Source organism: Mauremys reevesii, linkage group 3 (assembly GCF_016161935.1).
Source record: "Mauremys reevesii isolate NIE-2019 linkage group 3, ASM1616193v1, whole genome shotgun sequence".
Taxonomy (NCBI): domain Eukaryota; kingdom Metazoa; phylum Chordata; order Testudines; family Geoemydidae; genus Mauremys; species Mauremys reevesii.
The window spans coordinates 53948920-53972508 of NC_052625.1; the positions used below are offsets into that span (position 1 = coordinate 53948920).

Here is a 23589-nt window from a genome sequence, read left to right on the forward strand (position 1 = left end):
CATTTTGAACATCAGTGTCCTCAGGTGCCCCATAGCTTAGGCATAAAGGATGGGGTGGGCAAAATTGCTCTCCAGTTTCTTCTTTCCATTTGTGGTTGTGAGACTGAACATCTGCAGTATCTTTGCCCAATGCATTACTTAATTCTCATAGTTAGTTAACTGTAGTTTATGTAGTTAGTTTCTTTCTTTCTAGTTCATTGGCTATATATATACATATTAGGGCCCGCCCTCTACTCCGGGTTCCAGCCCAGGGACCCTAATATATATATAAAAACCCAAATATATATATATAAAACCCCAAAACCTTTTAGCTTTATAAAGTCCAGATGCTCTTGGCACCAGACCCTTAGACACAGTGAAGTCCAAGACCCTGGGATTCAAGTCCTGTCCCTCTTGTGAGGAAGTCATTTCTATCAACAATAGACAGCGTAAGAGCCTCTTTTGTTTGGAGGATGTGCATATACCACACAAGTACTCTATATGCTGTTCCTTTTCTAAAAAGGACCCAAAAATCCAGGGTCATCTGAAAACATTCCTCGTTGAGAGCTTCACAATGGCTTCGTTGACGCCTGAGCATGAGAAGTCTATCTGATCAGACTGTACAGTCTCTGAGAGGACTCCAGTAAGTCAACGGTTCACTTTGAGCTCCAGAAATCATTTCGTTTTGAGGAAGTCCCTCTTTTTTCCAATGGGGATGGCCAGTATCTCTTCAGTGTCCTCAGGTCAATCTTCTGAAGAGAGAGGCCTCAAAGAGCACCAATCCCATGGTCACTGGAGACACAGATGTGCATCTCTGGCACTGAGCAAGTCCAGTTCAGCAGGCAGTTCAAAGCCCGTAATGGGTCCCATTGATGCCTTGACATCAAGCAGTCATCACATTTCTGCTCAGTCTCCAGGTGCCACTGACGAGTCTGGTACTAGTAATCGTGGACAGAAGCACTCAGCACTGAAAGAGTCAGCTCCAAAGATCTCAGCATCAGAGCTCCGTGCGCACAAATGTATTGTTTCTGACTGTGAAAATCCCAGTTACAAAGGACCACACCCAGAAGAATCTACTGTGGCAGAGCTCTGACCTTGCTCCCGTGGGTCCTGCGCTTCTAGGCGGTTTATGCTAGCCTCAGTGGCTCACTGTGACCCTCCACGTAGCCCTTCTCTCTCTAGGGCCAGGGTTACAGTCTACTGAGCCCTTTTCATCATAGGCTGCAAGGAGGTTGGTGAGAGAACTCCCACAGTCTCTGGCCTGGTCTACACTACGCGTTTAAACCGGTTTTAGGAGCGTAAAACCGATTTAATGCCACACCCGTCCACACTAAGAGGCCCTTTATATCGGTATAAAGGGCTCTTTAAACCGGTTTCTGTACTCCTCCCTAACGAGAGGAGTAGTGCTAATATCGGTATTAACATATCGGATTGGGGTTAGTGTGGCCGCAGATCGACGGTATTGGCCTCCGGGCGGTATCCCACAGTGCACCACTGACCGCTCTGGACAGCAATCTGAACTCGGATGCAGTGGCCAGGTAGACAGGAAAAGCCCCGCGAACTTTTGAATATTTCCTGTTTGCCCAGCGTGGAGCTCCGATCAGCACGGGTGGTGATGCAGTTAAAAATCAAAATAAAGAAAGAGCTCCAGCATGGACGATGCGGACGTGATCGCTGTAAGGGCAGGCAAATCTGTTCTATCAGCGCTCCGTTACAGAAGACGAAATTCAAAATCATTTTTTAAATATCTCCAGACAGATGCCATAGCAGGGACTCAGCGCACTGCTGCGTGGCAAGCGTAACGGAAAGCCAAAGAATCAAATGGACGCTCATGGACTGGAGGACTCAAGCTATCCCACAGTTCCTGCAGTCTCTGAAAAGCATTTGCATTCTTGGCTGAGCTCCAAATGCTTCTAGGGTCAAAAACAGTGTCCATGGTGGGTCAGGGCATAGCTAGGCAATTTACGCACCCCACCCACCCCAGAAGTGAAAGGAAAACAATCCTGTCTTGACTCTTTTACATGTCACCCTATCTTTACTGAATGCTGCAGATAGACGCGATAGTGCAGCACTCAACACCAACATCCTTGCTCCCCCCCCCCGCCATGGGTGGCTGATGGTACAATAAGACTGATACCCATCGTCATCATCAGCCTATTGGCACATGGGGCAGTGCAAAAGGACTGGTAACCATGCGTACTAGCATCCATCAGGTCGATCAAGGCGCCTGGCCCTAATTTTTCCTGGTAGATGGTACAATATGGCTGATAACCATCATCATCATAGCAACAGGGGCTGAGCTTCATCAGCCCCACACTTCATGTGTAAAGAAAAGATTCAATTGCCCCTGGACTAGCAGCAGGATGCTGGGCTCCTCTCCTCCACACTCCTTAATGTCCTATGTGGACTATCATAGCAACTGGAGGCTGCCTTCCACTCATTTCTCACTAACAAGTATTCCTGCATTCTTTATTACTTCATCACACAAGTGGGGGGACAATGCTATGGTAGCCCAGGAAGGCTGGGGAAGAATGGAATGAACAGGTGGGGTTGTTGCAGGAGCACCCCCTGTGAATAGCATACAGCTCATAATCTATGCAGGATCTGACACAGAGCAGCTGTGCTCTCTGGTTCTCTGATACAGTGGTTCTCTAGTACACTTGCCCATATTCTAGGCAGGACTGATTCTATTTTTAGATACCAAAAAGGAGGGATTGACTCAGGGAGTCATTCCCAATTTTGGCTTTTGCGCCCCTGGCTAAGAGCAGCCGGGGCACTTATGACAGCAGCAAATGGAACAGTGCAAAAGGACTGGTAACCATGCCCATCTTATTACCAATTTATGGTATGGTAGATGGTACAATATGGCTGATAACCATCTCTGCTATCATGCAAAAGCAAAAGCATGCAGCTGTGTAGCACTGCTGAATCGCCTCTGTGAGCGGCATCTAGTACACATACGGTGACAGTCACAAAAGGCGAAACAGGCTCCATAATTGTCATGCTATGGCATCTTCCAGGGCAATCCAGGGAAAAAAAGGCATGAAATGCTTGTCTGCCGTTGCTTTCCCAGCGGAAGGAGTGACTGACGACATTTACCCAGAACCACCCGCGACAATGATTTTTGCCGCATCAGGCACTGGGATCTCAACCCGGAAATTCAAAGGGGGGGGGGAGGCTGCGGGAACTATGGGATAGCTACGGAATAGCTACCCACAGTGCAATGCTCCAGAAATCGACGCTAGCCTCGGACCGTGGACGCACACCACCGATTTAATGTGTTTAGTGTGGCCGCGCACACTCGATTTTATACAATCTGTTTTGTTAAACCGGTTTATGTAAATTCGGAATAATCCCGTAGTGTAGACGTACCCAGCCTCCTGTCCTGACAGGGACCTGACTTCCCCTTCCAGGAGCTGTTCCTGTAGTGGTGGGTTGAGGGGGAACCCGGGCCCGCCCTCTACTCCAGGTTCCAGCCCAGGGACCCTAATGGTAGCAGTTGTTGGCAGCCAACCTTTCACTGCCAGAGTCGCTACATTTCCCTGGGCCACTTCCCCACAGCTCTCCTGCCTCTCCCTTCTTCACCCTTACCTTACAGCTCCTTTAGCGATGGTTTGAGGGTGTCTTCAGTAACCAGCCCTTCAGCCTCACCTCCTCTCCTCTGGCTCCCTGGCTCTCCCTTGCCTGACTGGAGTGAGCCCTTTTTATAGTATCAGCAGGGCCTTAATTAGAGTCAGGTGGTCACATTAACTGAATGGCCTCACCTGACTCTTTACAGGTTAATTAGAGTCAGGTGTTCTCATTAGCCTGGAGCAGCCCCTGCTCTGGTCAGTCAGGGAACAGAAAACTGTTAATCCAGTGGCCAGTATATCTGCCTTCTGCTATTCTGCTGTACCCAACTGGCCTGGGTCTATCACACTACCCATGGCACTGGTGCAGAGTGTGAGCAGTTATTACTCTCTCGTACTGACTGTACTTCCTCCTGAGACCTTGCTGCCTGAGACTTTATTTGTGGTACATCTCCCCCCCCCCCCCCCACAGCTCAAGGTACTGAGACACCTAATGGTAACTGACGAAGATGTCCTTCTGTTACTTTTTTCTGCCAAGAAGTTACGTACTCTGGCACAGACCTCAGCACCGTTACTGGTTCATGATCTCCCTCGACACCTGAGAGATCTGCTTCACGGATGGAAGTAGCTTATTCCTTCTTTGAGTGCTTGTCCCTATTTGCATTCTGCTTTAGGGTGTGCATGTGCTGCATATGCCTGTGAATGGAAGTTTTTGCTAGCAGTGTTCATTGGGCTGTGCATGGGTCCTACCTATCACCATACCAAGGCTAAAAAGGGCTATGCAGGACCAACTGCCACTACAGTTCCTTCTCACCACCCTTGATCTGAGACAGAGCATTAGTGTCCATAGCTTGTCTGAGTTTAGCTTCTCTTTGTAGTTGTATATAGTTAGTTATCCAACTAGTAGTGTTATATTGTTAGTTGGTTGATTAGATAGTTATAATTGGCAACAATTTTAAGGGGGTTATCTCCCCCCCCTCCATTTTTCTTAATTCTCCATATATGTTCTGGGGCCAGCATGTGAAAATCCCCAGGATTTAAATAGTGTGTGATCAGTCTGTCTGTACCCAGTTAGCACATGACCATGACACTTATCTATAAGGAGACTCACCCACCATCAAAGTGCTGTATTTGTAGATCATTTTGCCCTTGGGCCAGACATCCCAGAGAAGTCCAGCTTAGGGTGTTTCCTTATGGATAGGTCCATGAGGATAGAGTCACATCCTGTCCTGCTGAATCCTCCAGTATGTTGGCCAGTGGAGTCCAGGTTTGTCCCATTAAGCTTGGCTTTGTTTTGCTCTGGGCATCTTTCCCTAAAACACTCAGGAATCATCGGGGAAAATGAGGAAAAGAGCAAACATTAGTAGAAAGAGAGTAGGGACAAATCTCCTATCAAGTCCTCTTCAAAGAAGAGGTCATTGACCCCTGTCTCCAAGCATTCTGAGACTCCACGTGCTGGTATAGGTATGGCTGGAGCTCATAAGGAGAGTGATAATGGCTCTTCATACTCCTGCACCAAAAATTTTAAAATTCTGCAAATTTTATTTGTTGAATAAATGTGGAAGCTCCAGCATGTCATTGGGGAGAAGAAGTGGGAGATCACTGTGCAGCTCCCCCTGGGACACAGACTCAGCTGTGAGGCTGCACCCAACCCTGACACAGCACAAGGACCTGGGTTGCCCCAGAAACACCCCAGGGCCCTGTCCCTCTGTGTGGGCAGACAGGCTCAGCAAGGCAGGATCAAAGTGTGGAGGGGCTTAAGTGGGGGGATCCAGGTGTGGGTTAAGAGGGTTCTGTATGGGGCAGTCTGGGTGCAAGTGGATCAATGGGGGAGCCAGGTGTGTGGGGGATCTGGATGACCAGGGGCTTGTTGGGGAGTCCAGGTGAAGGTGGTTGGGGGTCTGTGTGTGGGGGGATAGAGCCCAGCAGGCAGAGTCTGGGTGTGGGGGGCTCAGTGAGTGGTCCAGATGCTCAGGGAGTGGGGCTCAGTGGGGTGGGAATCCAGGTTCAGATGGTTGGGGCTCAGTGGGATGTGGATCCAGTGTGGGTGGCTCATCAGGGTGATGCAGGTGGAGTGGGGCTCATCATGGGGGTTCTGAGTGCGGGGAGGTGAGGCTCGTCTGGAGGGTCTGGGTATGAAGGGGTCTGAATTCATGGGGGTTGGGTGGATGAAGGGGCGGCTCCCTGTACAGGAATCCCTCCCCTTGCAGCTGAGGCGCAATGGGTGTGGGGAGAGGGATTTTACAGAGCTTTCTGCAGCCAGGGGAGAAATCTGAGGGTGGGTCTGACACTGCCTCAGATGCTGTGCAGGGGAAGAGGAAGTCTCATCCTCCCCAGCCTAGCTGGGGCTAGCAGCTGAGCACAATGCAGGGTAGGAGCCACCAGCTAGGTCTTCCCCAGTCCCATCTCCTGCGCCACAGTGATTTACTTTTCTGCTGGCTGCCCTGAGCACCCAAAACATACTGCTGGAGAGGGTCGCGTTGTACAGTACCGGGTGACTTAATGGTCTATACATAATTGTAATCCCTGCTTTTCTTGCGGAATTTACAATAATATCAAGTAGCAAAATAGTTCCATTAGTGGTACAGTAATCCTTCCCAGTACCATTCACAAATCAAGGTAGAACCCATTCCTCTCTGGAACCAACGGCATCGCCATTGAGAGGTCTCATATTCCTTTTCTGAATCCATAGCCAATAGAAATACATCACCCTCAGTTCAAGGGACATTATCCAGATAGGGCATCTAGGAATGTCTCAAGGTACGTCTACACTACGGGACTATTCCGAATTTGCATAAACCGGTTTTGTAAAACAGATTTTATAAAATCGAGTGTGCGTGGCCACACTAAACACATTAAATCGGTGGTGTGCGTCCACGGTCCGAGGCTAGCATCGATTTCTGGAGCATTGCACTGTGGGTAGCTACTCCGTAGCTATCCCATAGTTCCCGCAGCCTCCCCCGCCCCTTGGCATTTCCGGGTTGAGATCCCAGTGCCTGATGGGGCAAAAATCATTTTCGCGGGTGGTTCTGGGTACAGCCTCACCCCTCCCTCCCTCCCTGACAGCGGCAGACAACCGTTTCGCGCCCTTTTTGCTTGGTGAACCGTGCAGACGCCATAGCACAGCAAGCATGGACCCTGCTCAGCTCCATACCGCAATCGTGGATGTTTTAAACACCTCGCGCACTCTCGTGTAGTATATGCTGAACCAGGACCTTCGAACCGAGGCGAGTAAGAGGCGGATACGGCAGCGCGGCGATGACAGTGATGAGGACGTGGACACAGAATTCTCTCAAACCGCGGGCCCCGGCGCTTTGGAGATCCTGATGGTAATGGGGCAGATTCTATCCATTGAACGCCGATTTTGGGCCGGAAACAAGCACTGACTGGTGGGACCGCATTGTGTTGCAGGTGTGGGACGATTCCCAGTGGCTGCGAAACTTTCGCATGCGTAAGGGCACTTTCATGGAACTTTGTGACTTGCTTGCCCCTGCCCTGAAACGCCATAATACCAAGATGAGAGCAGCCCTCACAGTAGAGAAGCGAGTGGCGATAGCCCTGTGGAAGCTTGCAACGCCAGACAGCTACCGGTCAGTCGGGAATCAATTTGGAGTTGGAAAATCTACTGTGGGGGCTGCTGTGATGCAAGTAGCCAAAGCAATCACTAAGCTGCTGCTACGAAAGGTTGTGACTCTGGGAAACGTGCAGGCCATAGTGGATGGCTTTGCTGCAATGGGATTCCCTAACTGTGGGGGGGCGATAGATGGAACCCATATCCCTATCTTGGCACCGCAGCACCAGGGCACCCAGTACGTAAACCGGAAGGGGTACTTTTCAATGGTGCTGCAAGCACTGGTGGATCACAAGGGACGTTTCACAAACATCCACGCGGGATGGCCAGGGAGGGTTCATGACACTCACGTATTCATAAGCACTACTCTGTTTAAACGGCTGCAGCAAGGGACTTACTTCCCAGACCAGAAAATAACAGTTGGGGATGTTGAAATGCCTGTCGTTATCCTGGGGGACCCAGCCTACCCCTTGATGCCATGGCTCATGAAGCCATACACAGGCAGCCTGGACAGTGGTCAGGATCTGTTCAATTACAGGCTGAGCAAGTGCAGAATGGTGGTGGAATGTGCATTTGGCCGTTTAAAGGCTCGCTGGCGCACATTACTGACTCGCTCAGACCTCAGCCAAACCAATGTCCCCTATGTTATTGCTGCTTGCTGTATTCTCCACAATCTCTGTGAGAGTAAGGGGGAGACCTTTATGGCGGGGTGGGAGGCTGAGGCAAATCACCTGGCCGCTGATTACGCGCAGCCAGACACCAGGGAGATTAGAAGAGCACACCAGGAAGCGGTGCGCATCAGAGAAGCTTTGAAAACGAGCTTCATCAATGGCCAGGGTACAGTGTGACTGCTGTGTTTGTTGATGAACACCCAACCCCCTTGATTGACTCAGTCCCTGTAAGCAACTCCCCTCCCCTTCGAGTACAGCTTACTTATGCTAAGAAAGTCACTCTCATTTAAAAGCATGAATTCTTTATTTTTCATTATAAAAGAGGAGAGAAGTAAGGGTGTGCTTTGGGAGGAGGAAAGGAGGGATGGAGAAGGCCATTAAAAAAATTCAGAGTAACGGCATCCTTCTGGTTGGGCTATCCACGGGGTGGAGTGGGCGGGTGCAGAGCCTCCCCACGCGTTCTTACACGTCTGGGTGAGGAGGCTAAGGAACATGGTGAGGGGGGTTATACAGGGGCTGCAGCGGCACTCTGTGATCCTGCTGCCGTTCCTGAAGCTCCACAAGACGCCGGAGCATGTCAGTTTGATCACGCAGCAGCCCCAGAGTTGCATCCCGCCACCGCTGATCTTCCTGCCGCCACCGCTGATTTTCCTGCCGGTCTTCCTGCCGCCACCTCTCATCTCGGTTGTCCCTCCTGTCCTCACGTTCATCCCTCCTGTCCTCACGTTCACTGGCCTCTTTCCTGTAATTTGAAACCACGTCCTTCCACTCATTCAGATGAGCTCTTTCATTGCGTGTAACTTCCATAATATCCGAGATCATCTCATCTCGCGTCTTCTTTTCCTCTGCCTTATCTGTGCTAGCCTTTGGGATGGAGGAGGGACGCTTGAAAAATTTGCAGCTGCATGAGGGAGATAAATATTTAGAAAGATACATTTTACAGAACAATGGTTATACTCTTTCACAGTGAAAAGCACTATTCACCTTACATAGCACATGTGATTTCCCTACAAGGTCGCATTTTTATCTGAATAGTGACTGCTTGCATCTCTGGGGTTACAGATCTCACAGACACAGGTCCAGGCATCAGGATTCAGCTTGCATGCGGCCATGGTAAGCCACTGTCTCAGTGATTTACCCTCCCCCCCCAACGCATGGCTAATACCACGCTAGCTCCTGCTAATCAACAACCTTCCCCTCCCCCACCCACTGCTTGTCCGGTAGCTTGGGAAGATCGCCTCGCTGGTGACCAAACAGAAAAGATCATCGGCATTTCACCCTCCTCCTCCCCCGCCGCTACGTGCAGGAAAGTGTTTTTAAGCTGCTGCATTCCACGAACCCAGTAGAAAAATGGCCACCCCCCTTACTTAAATTCCTGATTTTTAACCAGGTTATCCTGAACGATATCACTTTGCTGAGGATAACAGAACAAGATAAAGAGCGGATGCTTCTTGAATGCCAGCAGTCCCCGGGACCATACGCTGCGATGCTTTGCCACGCAATGATACCTGATTACTTGCTACATGCATGGCATGGTAAAGTGTCCTACCATGGTGGGCGGAACAAGGATGCCTTGCCCAGAAACCTTCTGCAAAGGCTTCTGGAGTACCTACAGGAGCGCTTCATCGAGATGTCCCTGGAGGATTTCCTCTCAATCCCTGGACATGTTAACAAACTTTTCTAAGTAACTATACTGTCTGCGAATGCATCCCAAGTCCTCAGGGCAAATCAATCATTAAAAAAGGCTTGCTTAAAAAACACTGTTTGCTATTTGCAAAGGTACACTCACCAGAGCTCCCTTCCATGGCGTCATTCTCTGCAATAGTTGCTTGTGAGGGCTGGGAGCAGGGTAATTCCGTCAGGGTGATAAAAAGCTCCTGGCTGCTGGGGAGTGCTGTGTGCTCTCTGCGAGGTCTTCCTCTTCTTCTTCCTCTTCATCTTCCCCGTCTGCATAATCCTCAGACATGGCAGAGATTACAACCCCCACCTCGGAATCCACGGTCAGGGGTGGGGTACTTGTGGCGCAGCCCCCTAAAATTGCATGCAGCTCATCATAGAAGCGGCATGTTTTTCGACCTGCCCCGGACCTTCCATTTGCTTCTTTGGTTTTCTGGTAGGCTTGTCTGAGCTCCTTAACTTTCACTCTGCACTGCACGGAGTCCCTGCTGTGGCCTTTAGCAGTCATAGCCTTAGAAATTCTTTCAAATACTTTTTCATTTCGTCTTTTGGAACGCAGTTCTGTTAGCACTGAATCCTCTCCCCATATAGCGATCAGATCCAGTACCTCCCGAGCGGTCCATGCTGGGGCTCTTTTTCGATTCTCAGGAGACTGCATTGTTAACTGTGCTGATGAGCTGTGCGTGGTCACCTGTGATGATGAGCTCTCCACGCTGTCGAAGCAGGAAATGAATTTCAAAAGTTCGCGGGGCTTTTCCTGTCTACCTGGCCAGTGCATCCGAGTTGAGAATGCTGTCCAGAGCGGTCAGTGGTGCACTGTGGGATAGCTCCCGGAGGCCAATACCGTCGATTGCAGCCACACTAACCCTATTCCGATATGTTAATACCGATATTAGCGCTACTCCTCTCGTCGGGCAGGAGTACAGAAACCGATTTAAAGAGCCATTAAAATCGATATAAGGTGCCTCCTAGTGTGGACGGTTGTGGCGTTAAATCGGTTTTACGCTCGTAAAACCGATTTAAACGCCTAGTGTAGACCAGGCCTCAGCCTGTGTTCCCTCTAAGCTGCGCATACTTGATTAGCAGAGCCACACACATCTGGCAATGTGTGTTTAGGTGCCTGTAGCGGGGCGGTCACCGCACTCTGGCCCTGAAGGGGTTAAAACAGCTCTGGGAAAGGGCTGCTTTGGGGAGCCAATATGGTAGGCCGATTGGGAAGGCAGCCACAGCTGGGGCCACACCCCAATCAGACCACAGCTGGCCCTATAAAAGGGCTGTGAGCCAGTCTCTCTCCAGCCTTGGAGAAGGACCTGGCTGCCTGGAAGCACAGGGTACAGGGAATGGAGCAGGGCTGGGGAAAGGCAAGAGGAGCTGGGGAGCTCCAGCCTGGTAAATTGCCAGGCTGTGGCCTTGCTAAAAGGCCAAAACAGGTACTGGGGTTGGAGAGGCGCAGCCCAGAAATAGGCAGAGGCAGCTGGGCCAACCTCCTTGCCAATGATGAGTGGCCATGACAGACTGCAGTCTGCCCCAGTGAGCGAGGGCTAGATGATGACTGGCCGTAGCCACTGAGGCAAGGTGGGGATAGAGGGTTGGGGGGTTCCCTTGGGAGGGGAGACCCAGACTTTGGGTTACTGCTGGGGACAGAACCCCAAGGTAAAGGGGCACCGGGGTCCAGGACGAACATGGGAGGCCTGAGGCAAGTGAACCACCGGCCAGGAGAGGGTGCTCCGAGCTGGAATTGAGCTAATTCCCAAGACCAGCAGGAGGCACCATACCGGTGAATTTCACTTTGCTACAGTGCCCCGTCCCCCTGCTGCTTTGCAGCCATATTGCTCCTGCAGCTGCTCCCAGGACCATCCTGCTGGCTGTGTAGAATGGGGAGGGGAAGGGGGTGCTGATATCAAGGTGTCCTCCTTCCCCCACCCCTGTACCCTATCTCCACAGAGTAGGGGAGAGGAGACAGGGCTCGGGACTTAGAGCAGGAGAGCCGCTGAGGTCTGAACAAGCCTTCTGGGTTGTGAGTGAGTGCCTTAAAGAGACAGCGTGCAGTGTCTCAGAGACTTCCCTAGCAGTGAGCGCACACACACACACTCACTCTGACTCTCCACCTCCCCCCGCCCATGTACCCCATCTTTGCAGAGCAGGGGAAGGCGGGGGACAGGGCTCAGGAGCAGGAGAGCTTTCTATGATTGCCTTAAAGAGACAGCACATGGTGTCTCTCAGAAACTTTCCCAGCATCCAGTTCACACACTGTCTCTGTCTTACACACACACACTCACCTCCTAACACATTTGTATTATTGTTACTTTTTGCAGTGCACATACATTGTGTAATTTTATTTTTTCAAAGTGTTATTTTAGTTTTTTGATTGGTCTATGTGTTTCATAATTTTTATTTCTCTTACACATAAATTTAATTCTTTGAGTAGTGAGTTCTAAAATGCCTAATCTGACCTGTCTGGAGTAATTATTCCTATGGTAACTTTTAAAAAATAACATATCTAGGTTTTTTATTTCTACTGGTGATGCACATCCGCACATTACCTCAGTGCATATAACAGAATTTATTCCACAGATGGATGAAAAAAATTAGAGGTGACATTGGTTTCAGCACTCCCTCATTAGTGACTGTCACCCTCATATGATACAGTATGCTCCCTCAGGGGCTCCTGCTCCCTTCCCCTCTGAAACACCTCAGTGTCCCTATTGAAATCTCTGGGGCCTGTATACAAGACATCCCTCTCCGGGACCACATAGTGAGCATGACACAAGGTGACAGAAGGCCATTTTATCCCAAGGAGGATCCTTCTCAGCTTCCTAGACAGGACCAACAGTCAGATGAAGTCAGTCAGCTGGAACAAGGGGACACCAGCTCCACTGGTCCTGTCATCTTCACCCAACGAGGCAGTGGTTTGAGCTTTGGTTTCAGTTCCTGAAAACTGTCAAAAAGGACTGCTGAAGCACCTCCAGATACCACTAGAAGTGCAGGAGGCTCCTCAGAGATTATTGGACATCCATCATAGCTCGATTCCGAATAAGGTTGCCCTTTTTATCAGTGAGGCAGTCTGAGAACCAGCAACGACTGTCACAGATTCTGGCCACCGTTGCCCTTACATCTGGAAGAGCAGAAAAAATATGTACCAGCTAAAGAGGCAGATTATCTCTTCTCAGACCCTGTTCCAAACACTCTCAAGCAGCAAGTAAGAAGAGTAAGCAACAGAAAAGGTCAGCATCATTTTACAAGGATACTAAACATCTAGACCTCTTTGGGAGAAAAAACTATTCATCATTGAGTTTTCAGTTTATCCGTTGTGATAAAAAAGACAGAAAAGACCTTTAATTTATATTTCCTGCCCTGTCTAGGGGGATTCCATCCCTTCCTGCTAAGGGCGTTTAGAAGACTCTCTCTAAATTCTTCCAGTTTAAAAAAAAAAGGGGGGGGGAAGGAGGGAGAAATAACTTTCTTCTGCATTCCTCACTGCTAGAGGGTGATAGCCCTTCCTCCAGAGGCATGCTCAGCTGAGCTTCAAGAGGTGCCTCTCCTGCAAAGAGTCAATTCCTGTAATGGACAGACACTCTCACTGTGTCCAGTGCAGAAGTGTTCCCTCTGCAACCAGATAAAGCCAAGGTCTTGCAAGAACTGGGAGCTGAAGTCAAAATGCCTTCTTATGGAGAAGACACTTCAGCCTCCAGGGGACTCTGGTGTAGACCCCAGATCATACCCAGAGTTTTCAGTGTCAAAGGAGTAGAGTCGCAGAAAAGACCAGCAGATTCTCCCTATAAAGGCTTGAGAAAAAGGGCTCCAAGCCCCCAAACTGAGTTGTTGGCCAGCCAGAGGGGTTCCCCATTGCAGCCACATCGATACTAATAGTAACCCGAAGTATCAGAGTGCCTCTGCTGTGAGCTCAGCTGCACTGCCTAGAGACACCAGGAGTCAGGTTCTGAGGCAGCGGTACTACCCCTTAAGGACAAAGACAGTTACTGTACCATCTCTAAAAGAGAGGCACCAAGTAAACCTTCAGTACCGGGTGTGACAAAGCTCCCATCTAGGGAACGCTCTGCACCATCTCAGCCATCAGTACCGATAACATTCCACAGACACTGAGATAACGAGCCCACAGTACCGCAAGAGTTCTGGTACCCTACAGACCTGACGGTTGGGAAAGAACCACAGTCCCCATTAGTCGGTACTGGGGCCCTGGTACTGAGCACATCCTGGCACCTGGAATTGTCCTCTGCATCATGCCATGTACTACTAATAGCCTGGTCAGCGCCACCCTTACCCAGTGACAAGGAGGATGTCATTTTCCTGGTCTCTCATTGTGGCCTGCTGTCACAATACAAGGGCGCTCCTCAATTCCATTGAGCCAACGCATGATCATGTTATGGGCCCACTGGGGCAACCCCATCACCTAATACCCTTCCCCTACAATGGCGGTATTGGGATCTTGGGTGACTTACACATCACGGCCATCCAGTATCTCTGAGAGAGAGAGTCCACGAGATAGTTTCTTACAGCCTCGCTGTCCAGAGCCCCTGAGCCGGGGAGGAAGAAGCTTTGCACAAGAGGAAGAAGGGCTTAAAGGGGAAGCTACTCCTCCCAGCTAACTTCTCCCCATTTCCACCAGATGAGGCTGTAAAGCCTTCCCCCAATCACTAGGTGATGATTTTAAGAGAACTGAAAAATACTACATCCCTCCCAAAGAGGTAGACTTCCTATTTCAACATCTGCAACCCAACTCCATCATAGTAGATGCGGTTAATACATGAGGCAAGCAATATCATGGCAAGTTGACCTCATACAATCAGGATTGGAAAATGCTAGGTCACTTTGGCAGGAAGGCATATTGGTCTGCAACATTGTAGTTTAGAGTCATGAAATACCAAGCTGTAATGCCCAAATATAATTTTATTAATTATGGGAAACTCAGTACATTTCTGGAACATTTACCAGAGACACAAAAGGAGCTGTTTCAGGCCATTGTCAGACAGGGTCAGTTAGTAGACAGCATTGGATGCTGCTGATACAGCGGTCCGCTCAATCTCGACTGCAGTGGTAATGAAGCAGGCTTCTTGGCAACACATTTCTGGGTTGCCCAAAGAGCTGCAGATGATGATGATGGAAGATCCCCTGTTTGAAGGGCCTGAGTTCTTTGCAGAGAAGACACTCTTCTCTCCACACCTTGAAGGATTCCTAGGCCACATTACCCTCCCTAAGAATCTAGTACATGGAAATGGAAGGTACAGAAGGGAAGATGTAGTGCTCAGCCACAGGACAGGTCACGACTTCCTCAGTACCCACAGTCCCAGTGCTATTATGAGCTGCAATGTAAAAGGCTCGGGGTTCAGAAGCAGTCAACACCTCAACCAGTGACCTCTCAGACCACCTCTTCTAAACACTTTTGACAGGTTGGTTGAGGGTCTGAACAACTATAACTCAAAACATGAGCTGCCATCTACTCGGTCACACCCCTTCAGAAGTCGCCTAGCTCTCTTTCACAGCAGTTGGGAGAAGATCACATCTGACGGGTGGGTCTTGGAGATTATTTCAAAGGGTTACACCATTCAGTTTATATCCCTCCCCCAGTCCCACTCTCCTTCCCCGCCCCTCTTCGGGCACACTTCTGATGAGAACCTGCTTCACCAGGAAACAGATCATCTCTTATGCCTAGGGGCCGTAGAACCAGTCCCAGTGCATCTCATGGTAAAGGGATTTTACTCTCATTATTTCCTGATTCCCAAGGCAAAGGGAGGGTGGAAGCCCGTTGTAGATCTAAGGGCATTAAACAAATATGTGAAGGTGCAAAAGTTCTAGATGGTCATTCTAGCAGCCATTATTCCAGCTCTAAAGCAAGGAGATTGGTTTTTAGTCCACGATCTACAAGATGCCTACTTCCACATCCTGATATGACCGCCACAGAGGAGATTCTTATGGTTTATCTTCGGGCAGGACCATTATTAGTACAGGATGCTCCCATTCTGCTTCTCATCTGCACACAGGGTATCTTTCAAGGTTCTTTCCATCGTAGTGGTGCACCTGTGAACATTCAGCATTGTGATCCATAGTTTAGCAAATGCCGCCTCAGGGCTCCCTCATTTCAGAAAGCTGTACAAGCCACCCAGATGACCAGGGACACACATTTGTTTAACTGGGTCTACAGCTCAGTTTACAGAAATCAACACTGACCTCAGTACAGCGACTGGAGTTTATCAGTGCCGGCCTCAATGCAGTACAAACAGGAGCGTTCCTCCCACTGCACAGACTCACCACCCTTACGAGTCTCAAAGAGATGGTCCGGTCCGGTCCGGTCCAGTCCAGTTCTCAAACATTGACCTGGAAATGCCTGCAACTGCTAGGTCATATGGCAGCATGCACTTTCAACACCCCAAACACCTGAATGTTCATGAGATGTCTTTAGATGTGGATCACTTCTGTCTATTCCCCAAACAAGAACAGACTAAACAAAGTATCACTAACCTCCACAGTAAAGCACTCCTTAGACTGTTGGACAGACCCATCCAATGTCCAAGCAAGTGTTCCATTCATGCAACTGACACTGACTCTAATAATAGATGCCTCCCTAATAGGCTGAGGAGCTCACCTACACAACTGCAAAGTTAAAGGCAAGTGGTCTTCCACAGAAGCAACCCTCCATAGCAATATTTTGGAGCTAAGGGCCATCTGGAACATGTGTGCACACTTTCTGCCTTTCATCAAGAACGCCTATATGAAGGTCATGATGGACAATATGACCTGTATGTTTTACATAAATCACTAGTGAGCACCAGATCTCCCTCCCTCTGCACGGAAGCACTCAAACTTGGGAATTGGTGCATCTGTCACAATGTGCTCGTCTCCGCTATCTGTCTAATGGGGATACAGAACATGACAACCAACAGTCTTAATCAGAACTCTTCTCACGACCGTTAATGGGAACTGAACTCAGAGGTGCTACAAGACATATTAGCCTTTGTGGAACCCCGACTACAGAGCTCTCCACTACTTACCAGAACAAGAAATGTCCTCGTTACTGCTCCAGGCCTGACCTGGGGAAACATTCACTTGGAGATGCCCTCATCCTTCCATGAGACAGGGACCTCTTGTATGCCTTTCTCTCATTTCCTCATCTGTTGAAGATTCTGTTGAAAATTCAGCAAGACAAAATGAGTTATTCTGATTGCCCCTCCTGGCCAAGGCAAGTCTGGTTCCCTTACCTGACACAGACGGCAATATGTCTTCAGGTTTGTCTTAGGCCCATTCCCCTCCTGCTCTCTCAGAGCGAGAGGCTTTCACCCCAACCTTCAGGTCTTCCGCCTTCAGGGTTGGCTCCTTATTGGTTCCAAGTTTTAGAAGTGGAATACCCTGTTGAGGTGAAAGATATGTTGCTGCACAGCCAAAAGCTGACCACTTGACATACTTACCTACAAAAAATGGAAATGATTCCAAATTTGGTGTCATTCTAAGCACACAGACCCAACCTTGTTTTCTCTCCCTCTGATTTTAGACTACATTTTAGACCTCAGGATGTAAAAACTCTCACTCAGCTCCCTTAAGGTACATTTTGCTGTCATAACGGCTTTTCACTGTTAGATGGATACTTGGTGTTCGCTCATCCACTGATGTGTATGTTCCTTAAGGGCATTGGGAATCTCTTCCCAAATGTGAGACCACCCATTCCAACCTGGGACCTTAACTTAGTTTCCAGAGCTTTGACTAGACTTCCCTTTGAGCCCATGGCAACTTGCTCTCTCTTTTACACATGTCCATGAAGACACCATTTCTAATGGCCATCACCTCAGCAGGGTGCATAGAAGAAATAATGGCCCTAGTGGCATACCCACCATACATGGTTTCTTTTAAAGACAAAGTAACTCTGAGGCTGCATCCCAAGTTTCTCGCTAATTTGGAGACTGTGTTAGTGAAGGAACTGGGAAGTGGTTATGGATGCCCTGCACTTTAAGCCATTGGCTATGGCGCATTGGAGAATGCATAGAGCATAGCCACAGCCCCCAAAAGACACTACTGCTCAGAAAACTCTGGTCTTACATACATGGGGCCTGTGCATATCACAAGTGGAATACATGGATACAACACATCTCAAATAACTAATTACCTGTAGTGTAAATAAATGTTCTTTTTTAGTGGCAGCATTTTATAAAAAGGTATGAAGCTTTAGAGTATGTCACTTTACACTGTTGAAAAGGTGTGAAAGAGTCTGACTACACTACGAGTTAGGGCCAGGATTCCCAGCTTGTGTACACATGCTTGCGTTAATTCTCATCGGCACTGGCACACTCAAAATAGTGTATCTGCAGTAGTATGGGCTGTGGTAGCAGTGGCCTGAGCTTGCTGCCCCAAGTACATACCCACCAGGGTTCAGACAGGTTTGTACTGAGGCAGCTAGCCTGTGCTAGCTTTCTGTGCTACCGTCTGTACACTACCATTTTTAGTGTGTTAGCTCAGATGAGAGCTAATGGGAGTATGTGTATACAAGTTGGGCATCAGACCCTTAGACATAGCCTTAGTGTAAATGAAAATCCAGCCCTTTATCTCCAGCTCTTATACTTCATTTTGTTTTTTTTAACTGCATTGTTCCTGGCTTCTCTCTGAGTATTTTGATGATAAAACAGAGAAAAATATAACAATATAAATAATTTAAAAGTGTGTGTTTGAACAATATAATGATTGATGTTTCATTTATTTTAGGTTATCCATTCAGCACTTAGAAAGCTGGACAAAGATCTCACAACAGTGGAAGAATTTATTGAGCACTTGACTTTTTTGAGCCAAATTTCCTCAGAGTTGCCAATGCTAGAAACTCAGTATAACACTCTTTCCCAATTGTATTCTATTGCGAGAGCCTATGACTTCTTTATTCCAGCTGAACAATTTGCTTTATATCAGATCCTTACTCGCAGTCTGCATGATCTTAAATCAAGTATCCTTATTTGTGAAAAAGTCAAAAATGACAATATTATAAAATTCAGTGCAGATTTGGATGGCTATTTTGGCAACCTACAGTTTGAACTTAGGAACTTTAAGAACAAAGTAAGTGACTGCTCTGTTAAGAAAGCATATTTTCATCTTTAGAGTCAGTCTGGTCTAATGGATTAAAAATGAGCTTAAGAATCAGGAACTCAAGCATTCTGATCCTAACTGTTACTCTAGCTCATATTGTGGCCTTGGGCAAATTGCTTAATACTATATCTATATCTCATTTTCCCCATATGTAATGTGTGGGTAATAATACTTATGTAGCAGGCAGAGGTATTATGAGGATAATTATGTAATATTCATAAATGCCCCAATTCAATAAAGCACTTAGGCATATCCTTAAGTCCCATTTACTATGTTTGTTTATTTGTATTGCAGTACCACCCAGAGCCCAGGTCCCCATTTTGCTAAGTGCTGTACAAACAAAAAGACTGTTCTTGGCCAAAAGAGCATATACAGTCTGTACATATACAGTCTTTAAGACAGACTAGGTGGACAGCTAATGGAAGTCCAAGTTGACAATGACATACAATCATAGAACTGGAAGAGACCTCAAGAGGTCATCTTGTCCAGTCCTCTGCACTCAAGGCATGACTAAATATTATATAAACCGTCCCTAACAGGGGTTTGTCCAACCTGCTCTTTAAAATCCCCAATGATGGAGATTCCACAACCTCCCTAGGCAAATTATTCCAGTGCTTAACCACTCTGACAATTAGAAAGTTTTTCCTAATGTCCAACCTAATCCGTCCTTGCTGCAATTTAAGCCCATTGCTTCTTTTCTAGTCTCAGAGGTTAAGAAGAACACTTTTTCTCCCTCCTCCTTGTAACAGCCTTTTATGTACTTGAAAACTGCTATCATGTCCCCTCTCAGTCTTCTCTTCTTCAAACTAAAAAAACCCAATTTTTTCAATCTTCCCTCATAGGTCATGTTTTCTAGACCTTTAATAATTTTTGTTGCTCTTCTCTGGACTTTCTCCAGTTTGTCCACATCTTTTCTGAAATGTGGTGCCCAGAACTGGACACAATACTCTGGTTGAGGCCTAATCAGCATGGAGTAGAACGGAAGAATTACATCTGGTGTCTTGCTTACAATACTCCTGCTAATACATCCTAGAATTATGTGTGTGTGTGGGTTTTTTTTTTTTTTTTTTTTTTTTTTTTTGCAACAGTGTTTCACTGTTAACTCATATTAGGTAGTGATCCACTATGACCCCCATATCTTTTTCCGCAGTACTCCTTCCTAGGCAGTCATTTCCCATTTTGTATGTGTGCAACTGATTGTTCCTTCCTAAGTGGAGTATTTTGCATTTGTCCTTATTGAATTTCATCCTGTTTACTTCAGACCATTTTTCCAGTTTGTCCAGATCATTTTTAATTTTAATCCTATCTTATCCTATTATTAGCATGTTAAACATTGGTCACAGCACAGCAGCTTCCTAAGAATAGTCAAGTGTTTTATAGGCATCAAGGCATAAGTGGATGTTAATAGACGTTTAATGGAGCTTTAACATGTGCTTAAGTACTTTGCTGAATCAGGTTGGACTTAAAACATGCTTAAAGTTAAGCACATGCTTAAGTGTTTTGCTGAATTGGGGTCAAAACATTATGGAAATATAGAGATACAACTAACGTTTTCAATTATTGTCACCGACTTCATTTTTGGAAAATGGAAACATCTGAAAAATAAACTAGTTAATAATGCACACCATGCATGCACTTAAAGTGATATGGATGTGCACACAAGAAACGTTAGTTCAAAATTTGAACCAAATTTCTTAAAATGTTTTCTCTCTGAACATAACATACTGGTTGAGTTGCCCATGGGCTAAACACAGCTAGTGCAATACTAATGCATAAAAAAGTCATTAATAATTGTGACTGGGATGCCAGGGGGATCATGCTGAGGTTGCTGAATTAGGGCAAACTCCAAAAAATGGAGCAGACGATCTCCCAAACTGGTGGGTATTCTGATACTTAAAATCACCAAACCAGCAACAAAAATGCTATAATACCTTACTGGTTACCCAGAAACCAAAACTCAGCTCCCTTAAAGCAACACAGCTTTGGACTCCCAGCCAGACATCAAAGTCAAATATGATGAAGATCACTGAAAATCTTGTTCATCATGTAAAAAGTTATACCAATCCCAAAGGATCGGACACATTACCCACCAGATTAATGAATATCTTAGCTCTTACCCAAATACATTTTTACAGCCAATTCTTATTAACTAAACTAAAATTTATTTAAAAAGTAGAGAGAGTATTGGTTAAAAGATCATTATGCATACAGATATGAGTAGAGTTCTTCAGCCAGTTTCATAGTAGAGATAGTGACCTTTAAAGATGGCAAAGAGTTCTTTCAGAATTAGTCCATAGGTTACAGTCCAATGTTCAATATCAGGGTGATCTAGAAGGGACTGGAGACCTCAATCTTGCGACTCAAACTTCCCCTGATGGAGCTTAAGCATATCTGAGATGACAGGATCAGGGCTCTAGAGTTCTTTTTATAGTTGTCTAGTAGCTTCTTGACAGAGTGTTGTCCTTTGGTGAACAATAGGCAATTATCATAGCTTTGAAGTAGCCTTCCTATTTCCTAAGCAGCACCGGTAATTAGCTACATGGATTAACATAAAGCAACTGCCCATCTGCCATTTACAGGTAGTTTACTACATAGTTCAAAGAGAAATTAAGACAGTGATATTACTACATTCACAGTTCATGTAAATGTTAACATCTGGATTAACAAAATACTGCCTATAGAGGGGAAAGGTTTGGTTATATTGTCAGCCTCTAACAATATATTGTGATAGATTCATGCCAGTTGGGAACAGCAGAGTAGCAGAAGGGAGATATACTGGCCACTGGATAAGCAGTTTTCTGTCCCCTGAGTGACCAGAGCAGGGGCTGCTCCAGGCTAATGAGAACACCTGACTCAAATTAACCTGCTAAGAGTCAGGTGAGCCAGTTAAGCACCTGACTCTAATTAAGGCCCCTCTGATGCTATAAAAGGGCTCACTCCAGTCAGGCTAGAGGGAGCCAGAGGAGAGGAAGCGTGTGCGAGGAACTGGGAGCAAGAGGCATGCAAGAAGCTGAGAGTGAGTAGGCATACTGCTGGAGGACTGAGAAGTACAAGCGTTATCAGACATCAGGAGGAAGGTCCGGCAGTGAGGACAAAGAAGGTGTTGGGAGGAGGCCATGGGGAAGTAGCCCAGGGAGTTGTAGCTGTTGTACAACTGTACCAGGAGGCACTCTAGACAGCTGCAGCTGGAACCCGGAGTAGAGGGCGGGCCTGGGTTCCCCCCAAACCTCCCAACTCCTGATCAAACACAGGAGGAATTGACCTGGACTGTGGCTTCTACCAGAGGGGAAGGTCTCTGGGCTGTTTCCTGACCCTCAGGGTAAATCTGTGAGGCAAGTAAATCTGCCAATAAGCGCAGGACCCACCAAGGTAGAGGAGGAACTTTGTGGTTTTGTGTGTTTACATATATTGTGACAATCATTATCTTCTAATATGTCTCTAAATGTTGAATTTGGGTCAATTAGCCTGCTAGTTGCTTAACCCTTTCTGGCATAATGTCACAATAATAAAAATAAATAAATAAATTTAAGACTTACATATACCGCTTTCTTCCTCTAGTAAGTGTAGATTTTTGGTAGGTTGCATGTGCATGCTGCAGAACAAACAATAACTAAATGATGTGGTAAAAGGTAGAAATTCATAAAGAATTGAATGCTTTTTCAGATATTTGATTTTGCAAATATTTAAAAAGTTTTATACGAGTACTGTAATTGGTTACTAATAGTAGGCTCTGTACTTTGACATTTTTAGAACACATTTTAACACATTTTTATGTCACATAGGTGAGAAATCCAGTTCTCCTCCTTAGCAAAACATCACCTAAGACAGCTAAAGAGATGATCCAAAGCCTTGTGGAAGAAGCTGCAGTTATTTCTAACAAATCCAGAAGTTATGCAAATTACCAGGATCTCTTTGACAGTTCCATTGCTGACATGCGATCATTGTCGTTGGAAAGGGTGTCACAGAAGAGTCAAGTTGGAGACTCAAGTTCTCAGAGAGTGAATAAAGAGCTCTCTAAAATTGAAAGTGAATTATCTTTGCGAAAACTCTTGTGGGACTTACTAGAGGAATGGGGGAAGCTTTCTTTTAGGTGGAAACATACACTTTTTGAGAACATTGATGTAGATTTAATACAAAAGGACGTTAACAGATTTATGCAGACAATACAGATTCTAGAAAAAGGTAAAAATACTAAAATTGCTAGTGTTTGAGGCTTATAGCCATTCATCAATGTATTGAGGGAAAGAAAATATTTAGAAATTATGGGCTAGATCCTTAACTGGTGTAAATTAGAATAATGCCAGTTTTTAATAGGTCTGCAATGATTTTCACCACTGTTTCCTTATTCTACAAAATCAAATTATGAGACGCAAAGACATTGAATTGGTGGTGCACTTATAGTAGCTTTAAACTTAAAGAATATTCCTGGTTCTTCTCCTTTTGTGGGAGATAAAGAGGGGTTTGGACTTCTTCAAATCGTAGAACATGAGGCTATTGATGTCCAAATTATTCAAAAAGCGATGACCATTTGAATAAAATAAAATTAAAAAACTATAGATATGTTTCATTATTGTATTTTAATATGTTCTTATAAGTGATGCCAATGGAAAAAATAATATGATAATGGAGCACAGTAAGATGCTAAAGAAAAATAATTACAGAAATATCTTGTGTTATATATACTTAATAGTAATGTTGTGTCTGCTTACGCAGATTGAAATAAGTCTGATATATTGCAAACATTTTATATTTTCCAAGGTTTACCAGAAAATAATATTATAATAGGTCTGAAGCAGTCACTAACGGATTTTAAAGAAGGCCTATCTGTGATTGTGTTTTTAAGAAGTCCATATCTTCAACCAAGGCATTGGGAGGCTATACAGTATATTATTGGGCAATCCATTTCTTGGGATAAAAAGTTTACGCTGGAGAATGTTCTGCAACTCAATGTAAATATATGTTGCATTATTTATACCTGACTCATTAACATTTTTTGTTGTAAAATGTGGTTATAATTGGTTTATTACAGCTGTACTTCTGATTG

The 23589-nt window shown here is 46.3% G+C and overlaps 1 protein-coding gene across 24 annotated transcripts in view; it reads left to right on the top strand.

Moving 5' to 3' along the window:
• The window catches only part of DNAH14 (dynein axonemal heavy chain 14), a 459746-nt gene that overhangs the window by 123143 nt on the left and 313014 nt on the right, over positions 1–23589 (top strand). For all 24 annotated transcript variants that reach the window (XR_005596106.1, XM_039529958.1, XM_039529963.1 and 21 more), the window contains 3 exons: positions 18174–18515; positions 22328–22727; positions 23304–23494. Coding sequence is in view for 23 of the 24 variants with exons in the window: in XM_039529958.1 (XP_039385892.1) it covers positions 18174–18515; positions 22328–22727; positions 23304–23494 (933 nt within the window). In the remaining variant the exon portion in view is untranslated. The remainder of the gene's footprint in view (positions 1–18173; positions 18516–22327; positions 22728–23303; positions 23495–23589) is intronic.